The sequence below is a fragment of the Pseudovirgaria hyperparasitica genome (assembly GCF_010093815.1).
Source record: "Pseudovirgaria hyperparasitica strain CBS 121739 unplaced genomic scaffold EJ05scaffold_52, whole genome shotgun sequence".
Classification (NCBI taxonomy): Eukaryota; Fungi; Ascomycota; class Dothideomycetes; order Acrospermales; family Acrospermaceae; genus Pseudovirgaria; species Pseudovirgaria hyperparasitica.
In genome coordinates this window covers 4,208-13,978 of record NW_022985600.1, presented here as the reverse complement: position 1 = coordinate 13,978, position 9,771 = coordinate 4,208, and the positions used below count along the sequence as shown (strand labels likewise).

Sequence of the window (9,771 nt, the reverse complement as noted above, 5' to 3'; positions counted from 1 at the left end):
TATAAATATATATACTTCTATATATACTCTTACTCTATACATAGAGCATCTATGCAGGCCTGGTAGTGGTCAAAAACAAATGGATTATAAGGCCCAAGCGGCTGCCGTGCAAGAGAAACTGGCTTGCCTCCCAGCATCTATCAGCAACCCCAGCTCCTCAGCGGCTTGCTCTGAAGTACTGCTATATTGAGGAGATGCTTAGCACAGCTGGTGTTTAGATAGGGATTATATGGTGTATCTTGGAGTAATCGCTACTACCCTCTGCCGGAGCGTCTCATCAATGGAATACCCATCTGCGGCATGTGTAAAGAAGCGTAGAGCTCAATGGTCGGCGTGGCTATGTGTAAAGGCGATGTGGAGGAAGTCCTCGAAAGTTCGAGGTTGGTGACGAGCACAGTTGCGTATATCGTACAATATGGCTGAATCTGTTGATTCGTATGAAGCGCGAGACTATCCATAATGATTGTCCTCGCACGCCCGGGGTTTTACCTCAAGGGCAGGCAGTAGGTATGGTCGGAGTCTGTCCTTTCGGTGCTCTTGCTCGACGCCTCCATCCATCATCCAAGAACACGTAAGAGTCTGCTGGTATGGAGTGGGTGCTGTCTCTGAGCGCGCACTACTAATACGTTTCAATAGCTTACGATCCCAGCCTCGCTCAGACAACTCTTTAGATAGAAGCTGTTGAGATACAGTGAGGTTAGACTCTTCGTATACCCATCTAGCCATCTCATCAAGTTATAGCCAGCCTTCGCGAAGTAGTCTCTCAAGCAGTTGTTGGATCATACAATCGCTCAGTCGACGAGGTGACCATCCGTCAGGAGCATCGAAACCAGCTGTTAAAATTGGCCGTAGGTTGCCAGCATTACTAGGTAGAGTTATTTTTTACTCTACAGGCTGTGCCTCCTCTAGTCTAAGCTGTTGTATTCTTCGCCTAATATTTTTCGTGGATGCGAGAACGATGGCTACCTGGCGCGCGAGTGGACATAGCCAAAACCTGTACAACGTATCGGATCTGTCTTTTTCAAGCTTTAGAAGTGGCAGCAGCGCGGACGACGCGCGCTTCGAAGCCAGGCAGAACAGATACTTGTTTCTGGACTATGCCGCGAAACACTGTGGGAGCCATGTTGCGGAAGTTGAAGAAAAGATTACGGACAAAGTATGTGATTTCCTGCAGAGCTCAGCCGCTGTACGGTCTGCTGCTCAAGTTCTATGGATCCCAAGCTTTCGCATTCGTGGCTACAGCTAGGAATACCCACGAGAAACCTCTGCATTGCATCTGATAGCACAGTTCGGACTACTCACCATAGCCACAAGACTATATCAGAATGTCATTGCTAATCGCAGCATCGCACGGCCAGTTTGAAGTCGTTCAATGGCTCCTAGACAAGGGCTCCTGCGATACTGATAGCGAGCGTAGGCTCTATAGGCTAGGCCTCTTCTAGTCTAAGCTGAAACATACGTAGAGACTCGATGAGTAGGTTTATGTAGGCGTTAGGGAGTTATAATACACGGTCTTTGAATAGATCCATTCTCTTACTCGTAATTCCTATAGATAGACTGGAGAAAAAAAAACTTCTCACACCCCAACGGACCAAACTGGTCAATTCGGGGCAAAACAGCGATTTACATACATCAAACGATAGAGCACACCGAGTACAACAACCTCCGACACACGTGCGTACGTGCAGCGTACAATACGCGACGATACCGACGTGTAGAGACACTACATACATACGCTCGAAGACTCTTCGACAACACGAGCACAGACCACATCCAACAAACGCCGACACGCCGACCCCCTTTTATTAGTCAAGGGCTGCCCTTGACTAATAACCATGGCGGCCTCAGGCATCGCAATACCCCGGCATACGCCGGATATGCCCCCACCAGTACGGCAGAAACGGCCATATAGCGACATCAATGTGGACAGCCAGACACCTGTCCAAAATACAGGAACTAACCAAGGGTGCGAAGCGCCACAGACAACCCAGACCGAGGGGACCCCGAGAGGGGAGACCCTCCTAGACAAAATCGAATACCAGGCAACACGTGCAGAGAGGGACGCCGAGGAGGGAAAGAAGACCCTCCTTCATGTATTCCGGGACCTTATCCGGAACCTAAGAGGAATCACGGAGGAAGAAAGGAAGTCGCCACGAGAGGAACCCAGTGGTAGGCTCGACCGAATGGAAGCCAGCCTGCGGAGAATCCAGGAAGAGCTATCCCAAGGTAAGCGCCCTAACACGTGGGCTCAGATTGCAGCAACACCCGGAGCCACCGCACCAAGGACCACCAGGACCATGGATGGAGCATGTAGTATACGTGTCGCAATCCAGGACAAGGACACGCTGGCGCAGGTCCAACAGGCATCCCCAAAGGAAATTGTAAACAAGATTAACGAACAGAAAGGAATGTGGTCGAGCGTCGTGGCTGCTAAAGTTACGCCAGGTGGGGTAGTACTCACTACCACAACGAATACTGCGCAGCAAAACATCTCGCGAGATCCGAACGCGATAGGCAGCATCTTCCCCGGCGCGTCCATTAGGGCAGCCACATACCCGATTATGGTACACGCAGTACCCGTGCGGGGACAGGCTATCGGAGCGGAGGATATTACGCGCATGGAACAATCCAACGCGCGAAAATACCCAGGGATTAAGATCGTGAAAGCGTGGTGGAAGAACCCACAGGCGATTAAGACGACGGCGAAAAAACACTCCACTATAATTGTGGAGCTCCGAGACCCCGCCCTCGCACAACGCATTACACAGGAGGGATTCCTAGCAGAAGGAGAGCTCCTCATGGCCGAGCCATGGGATAGGGCATGGGCAATGACACAGTGCTTCAACTGTCAAGGGTATGGACACACTGCACAAAGGTGCTCACAGAAGACCAAGTGCGGATGGTGCCGTGGGGACCACGCCACCCAGGAGTGCCCTCATGAACCGCGAGGAGACGGACCAAGAAACAGGGACACAGCACAGTGTTCAAACTGCGACGGGAAACACCCGTCGTGGTCGTCAACGTGCACAAAACGCAAACAGGTCACAGAATACATTCGCACGATAAAAGCGAGAGGCGCGAGATGGTTACAGAACATGACACCCACCACGGGCCCTTCCTTTGCAACACCCCCAACCTCCCCTCCGGAAGGTAGTCAGGCGGGATGGCAGACTGTCCCGAAGACGATGGGACGACCAAAAGGCATAGTTAAAGCCGCTGCCGCGCGAGGACAGTCGCGCCTCCGAGGAATAAGCATGCAGGCATATACACTCCCTAGTACCCAATGAGGGACCAGAATATACTCCGAATTATACAGGCAAACGTACAACATAAAAGAGAGAACCAGGCGACGCTCCTCGAAGAGACCGGGGCCACAATACTCGCCATCCAGGAACCCTACAAACACTACCAGACGAGCAAACCAACCACACACCCCGGATACCACACTATACACCCTCCAGGACCAGAAAGACGAGTCCTCTTCCACATTCATAGGTCAATACCACTCTCATCATGGTCGTACACCGAGCGCGATAACCTCAGGATAACACTACACCTACAAACAGATATAGGCCCCCTACATATACATAACACATACAACCAACAACGTGTACTCACACCAGACGAGATGCTCGAGGGTACCACGGAACCAGGGCAACACATCCTCCTAGGAGACTTCAACCTCCACCACCGATGGTGGGGAGGCCCAGCCGTGGTCAGGGAAGAACTCAGAGCAAGGGAACTACGCACCCGCTGCCACGACTTCCTATACCTACTCACACCTGTGGGACAAGTCACATGGAAAAAACATAAACAGGACGAAGACGGGTCCACGCTTGACCTCACCTTCGCCACGGAGCACATCAGTCACCGGATCCAATACTGCCGCCCAGGCCAGGTACAGACGGATTCCGACCACGAATGCATGGAAACCGCAATAAACGTGCATACCCCGAATGAACAACGGGGACGATGGATATGGAAGGACACCGACTGGGAAAAGTACCTGAAGGACCTGGAATCGGCGATCCCAGATCCCTCTACAGTCGATGTATCCAACGACCTAGCCATAGACCAGGCCGTACAGACACTCCTACAAACATACCAGAATGCGAGAAATAAACACGTACCATACCGAATATACCGGCCCCCGGAAGCAAAGGGGATTCCTCGAGTACGGGAAAGTAGACAAGACGCCCGAAGGCTATACACACGCGCACACCGTACGAGAACACCCGAGTCGTGGGAAGAATGGAAGGAAGCGATACGACAACGCGACAAAGTCCTCCGTAACGAAAGGCGTAAACAGTGGCGTATAATTACCAGTCAACAGACACGACACGCAACAGGGCTATGGCGCATGGCGAAATGGGCCAAGGGCGCAGACACTCCGACACCCCCGCCACTCATGCCTCCCCTAATACATCAGGGGAGAACATACTCCACGAGCCTTGAGAAAACTGAGGCCCTACGGGAGGCCCTACGGGAGGCCATGTTCCCTCTCCCGGAACCAGCAGACCTATCAGACGTTCACGGCGCCGAATACCCACACGCGGTAGACATCCCCGAAGAAGTTACGGAGGAGGACATACTTAACATTATTAAGACACTCCCAAATGATAAAGCACCCGGACCAGATGGAATTCCAAATCGATGCCTAAAAAGCACTATAAAAGCGACCCTACCGCTTATCACTCGTATATTCCAAGCATGCGTCACGCAGGGGTACCACCCCCAGTGCTTCCGAGTCGCCCATACCATCATGCTCCCGAAACCAGGAAAGAGCCCTAACTCCCTAAAGGGATGGAGACCAATCGCCCTTCTCTCCTGCCTAGGCAAGATACTAGAGGCCACGATAGCGAAGAAGATGAGCACCGCGGCACAGGAACACAATCTCCTCCCTCCGAACCAGAAGGCAAAGGTAGGTAGCTCCCCAATAACAGCTATCCAACACATTATCGAAGTCGTCCAGGCCGCATGGAAACAGGGACGGGTAGTATCGCTCCTCTCCCTCGATATGGCCGGAGCGTTTGACAAGGTAAACCACACAAGACTTATTCATAACCTCCGGATGAGACGAATACCAGAATGGATTACACGCTTCATACAGTCATTCCTCACAGGAAGAACAACTCAGATACATATCCCTGGGTACCAGAGCGAATACAAAGAGACGGCATGCGGCATCCCACAAGGGAGCACCATCTCTCCGATCCTATTCCTCTTCTTTACGGCAGACCTTCTTCAAGGAATGAAGCACACAGAGGCAGTCGGATACGCCGATGACACATACCTCCTAGCCATCGATAATAATACCAACCGAACGTGTAGACGACTAGAACAGGACCACGAGAGGTGCCTCCAGTGGGCAAAACGCCACGGAGCAAAGTTCGCCCCGGAGAAATACCAGCTCATGCACTTCATCAATCGTCAAGGGAAATGGGCAACTAGGGAAGGCGAACGACGCCCCCGAATCGACGCATTCAACGAACCACCAGCACAAAGCATGCGCGCGCTCGGAGTCATACTAGATAGCAAGCTTAAATGGGGACCACAAGTGGCATACGCCGTCTCCAGGGCCCTCCGGGCAGAAGCCGCCATACGACGGATTACAGCCTCCACGTGGGGAACCGCCCGGGATAAGGCACGCCAGCTATATATATCTATGGCACGACCCGCCTTCACGTACGGACACGAGTGCTGGTACACGGCCCTTACACAGACCAGGCGAATGAAGCTCGAATCCATACAGAACCGCATACTCCGTCTCATATCAGGCGCATACAAAGCTACCAACACGGTGCTGCTGCGACGCGAGACAGACGTCACAAGCATACATGACTTCTGCCAGACACAGAGGGTGGCATACTTCACCAAACAACAAGCACAGGAACGCATAGGAAACGCAGAACACACTTTCGCCGCGCGACGCGCACGAATCAGCACACATTGCCGCGCACTCCTACACACAGGCCGGAATCGAATACGGTACAGGTGCTCAATAGAAGCCGACTCCAGCCAAGTAGCACAAGAAGTCCGAGACAACCCGGTGTGAGGCGTGCGGCCGGAGAGGTACAATACGCCACTATCTAGCTATATGCCCCAACCTCCATACACAACGGCAATGGCTCATCCACGTCACGAAGACTTCAGATATCGCACGATGGCTTAATGAGTACCCCAAGGACGTCTCCCGATGGATGCTTACACATCTACCACTCCTCCAGTACCAGTGGACCCGGAAATATATGCCGGAAGAGACCCGGCATACGCCGGCAGCAACCCGACATATACCGGAAGAACCCCGGGAGAACCCCGATTATTAGTCGAGGGCAGCCCTTGACTAATAACCTCCGCACCTGCACGTGCTGCCTGAGGGCAAAACAACGGTAACACAGGCTGTAGGCTAATAGGCGTACCCTATGGCTGTATACTCAAGACGAAACAGAGGTTCAACGAGATGTAGTTATAGACATAAGGAAGTTTTTCCCTATGGGGTTTCTTCTTACATAGTGGCTTAGACTAGAGGAGGCATAGGCCTGTAGAGTACTACTCTACCTAGTTATACAATATTATTATTATTATTATTATAGATAGACTGGAAGTGCTAAAATGGAGAAGCAGTGACCATGGCAAGAAAGGAATACACGCGGTGTTAGGGCGTTATTAGCGGACATGATGATGGGAATTTGAGCATTCTTTCCATGCCACTCGACTTTCTATTCGACTGCCAAATGGGAATAGAATACGACAGCTGGCGAGTAAATCATTTGTAAAGCGTGATGCTTTCATGCTGAGTCCAAGCGGTGAACCCCCGAAACGGATCGAATAGGATAGTCAATAAATTCTTTCCTGACAAGGTCAATAACTACTGAATAACTTACTAAAAGATCAACTAACTTGCATCGACGTTTCTCGTGCGACTCATGCATTGAGCTACATGGCTTGTGCTGTGACCGGATATCCACAGCGTTACCGTGACTACACTTTGAGCTTGAATTTAAGCGTAGTCCGAGACGTGTAAAGTCTTGGTGTGATTCGAATCGGTACTGAGTAGTGGTGCTGCTGTGCGCACATTGCTTTTCAGCACGTAGAACTCACATCTGAGTCACATATGTATATCTTACCACAGCGCTGTAAGAGATTGCCTAGAACTCAGTCGACTGATTGCTTACACCGTAGAATACCGAGACTCAACTGAGCCGCTCCGGGAGCGACGCTGGCAAGAACTTACTGAGCCTCTAACGTCGATATACAGAGTGGGCCTCTTGCGCGCCCTTCTCCAGGACTCGCGCCACTCGCGCCATTTACGACCGCCAACCATACCTGTGTAGTGTATTAAGACGCGAATGCGAATCCAGCAAGAAGATCCTACGTAGTTGAACGGGAATATCGTTTGTCACTTTAACGTTTTCATTGAGTCCTTCCTTCGTTGAGGTAGTACAAGATCTGGATGGCTTGGAATCCTAAGTTCCGACAAGACTAATGTTCAGCAGGCGCAGTTTGAAAGGGCGCAGGGCCACCGTGCCTTTCCAGCTGCTGCTTTGGTTCTTGCGACGATGGGAGCGACAGGGCGCGCACTAAGTCCTCTGCATATCAATGTAAACGGCTCAGTAACACGGCTTGCCGAGCCACATAAGTATCTCCTCATTCTCCATCAAGCGGCTTGTTAATGCACAAGGGTTGAATTTGTATGATTTTCTTGGCTCACTGATCATCAGAAGAAACAGTCATCTTTTGGTAGTTCTTACGGCAGCATTGAACCAAAGATGAGAGCACTTGCGTGTACGGCTGCCCTGGCAATGTCCCTCCTTACGTTGGCAGTCGCAGCAGTGAATCCTACATTATACTCACCGAATTCTAATGCTATGTCTCCGACGCAGACGAGCAATGATGACAAACGATCACGTACGTATATACTTAAATGCAGCTTCTATCCAACTACTTACACATATATAGTGCATCGCCTCGGTTTCCACCGATGCCATGGTTACCATCACGGGCGTCCACCCCCGGACAGTCATTGCTGATTCCACGTTCGGTGCCCTCGCACACTACCTCTGGACTCTCAAGTTGATCTTGGAAGGGAGTTAAACGATGTTTTCTGCGCGGGGAGGTCCTGGACAGACTTGAGCCGCCTTTGCTTTGTGTAATGATAGTCAAGATAGGAGGCCATCACACACAAAAAGAGACCAGCTGCATCAAGGCACCGTACATTAGATCCTGGCTGCATAAACATGTGAAATCGCAGGAGATGTCAACAAACGTGAATTAGAGGCCAGTTCTCTTTTGTTAATCGATTGATGCTGACATCCGTTTTGTTTTGTGCTCCGGCACCACATCCGACGGCGGTGATCCGGCCATCCCCGGCTACCGAGCACCTTCACCGGATGATGGACCGAACGCTACGCCGCAGCATTTCTCTGCTTAATCTCCCTCTTCCTCTCCGCCACTTGCCAGCTTGGTGCACCAAGGCACATCGCCCCCGTACAGCCCGGTAGACGATGGCGTCACGACACGTTATGCGGGACTGCCGTACTTAGCGGCTCGAAGAATTCATTCGTCAGCGGTGTCCACATCTCCTCGAAGAGCAGCGACTAGGAGCATCTTGACCGGGTTGTTAGTTGGTGTTCTTAAATCCAGGAGCCGGAAGCTACTAGGTGATGTCCTATTATAGATGTTCCAGTAACACTACTCGTGTTCCTGCCGTCGCGTGCAATAAGTACTGTGTGATACAATTGTGAGCTTTGACTTGGTCACACGTCGTCGTATAGAGCTGGGCCAATCCAGGGCCAGGCACCCAAGTGTCCCGCGAATATGCCGCTTGGCCCAACAGAGTTACTATCAGATAGTTCACAGTGTCATCATGCTGAGCCGTCTAATACTGAGCCGTTAAATCCACTAAGTCGCCGCCTGGTATCGGCTAAACTGGTAGGCCATGGATACTGAGCCATGGAATCGCAAGGACCTTACGCACAACGCACAGGCTATCCTTGCTCAACGGTTCACGCAGCGGCTCGCAGACCCATATCTTACTAGGCAGGAGAGTGAAGAGCTTCCTGCGCGCTGTCATCACTGCAAGGTATAATGCAGTTTATCGTCGAAATGCCACGCAGCGTTTCAATCTGGGAGCTTCGGTAGAGTAAAGCGTGACAAAGTTGGTTGACAGTCCTGTCTAGTCCAGCTAAGTAAGACCTGAGCAATATACATGTAGTCTGATCAGCTTGATTTAGTCCGTGTTCCCATTCATTGCTCTCACTCCGAGGCAAGTCTCTAGGCTGGCTGCGATGAAATGTAAGTTATAGAGATGTAGCAGGAGTCCTACATATAACAGGCATGGTGACTAGAAAGAGAAACGTTTGATCATATGCCCGCCAGGTACAAAGATAAGGACGAATGGGAGCTTGTGATGACGCAGTAATAACGGCGAGAAGATAGTAGCCCGTATTGAACTGATATTTGGCTGTTGCCATCTTCTTTCGAGTACTCGTCCTTTCCACCCAATGCTTGAACACACTTGTGATAACCTTGACTGTCTATAAACGCCAAAAGATCTGGGTTGTCCATACTCTGGACTTCCTTGTTATCAAGTATGAGCCATAAGAGAGTACCGAGTCGCATATTTGGTAAGGCTTGTCGACTGTGCAAAGGCCAGTCTACTTTGGGGCAGGACTTCAATATGAAGCCTAGGCAAGTCCACTTCTGAAATTCTTCGCTGGAAAGGGCAGGTGGAAGCCGATGTGGTTTCATGATCAGCCAGCGACTAGTCAC

The 9,771-nt window shown here is 51.1% G+C and overlaps 3 protein-coding genes across 3 annotated transcripts; 2 read left to right on the top strand and 1 right to left on the bottom strand.

Annotated features, from left to right (window-relative positions):
• Positions 1–419: 419 nt before the first annotated feature.
• On the bottom strand, positions 420–837 carry EJ05DRAFT_321579 (uncharacterized protein). Its single transcript, XM_033740765.1, has one exon. It carries the CDS (start codon positions 724–726, stop codon positions 451–453), a length of 276 nt encoding a protein of 91 aa, XP_033594937.1. The 5' UTR covers positions 727–837; the 3' UTR covers positions 420–450.
• A 121-nt stretch (positions 838–958) lies between these two features.
• EJ05DRAFT_506004 (uncharacterized protein) lies at positions 959–1,474 on the top strand (the record flags this gene model as incomplete). The annotated part of the gene is made up of 3 exons (XM_033747769.1): positions 959–1,156; positions 1,308–1,413; positions 1,464–1,474. The coding sequence occupies 3 exons, from the start codon at positions 959–961 to the stop codon at positions 1,472–1,474; spliced, it is 315 nt and encodes a 104-aa protein (XP_033594936.1).
• Positions 1,475–7,893: 6,419 nt separating this feature from the next.
• EJ05DRAFT_506001 (uncharacterized protein) lies at positions 7,894–8,094 on the top strand (the record flags this gene model as incomplete). Its single annotated transcript, XM_033747768.1, has 2 exons — positions 7,894–7,908; positions 7,960–8,094. 2 exons carry the CDS (start codon positions 7,894–7,896, stop codon positions 8,092–8,094), a joined length of 150 nt encoding a protein of 49 aa, XP_033594935.1.
• Positions 8,095–9,771: the final 1,677 nt, after the last annotated feature.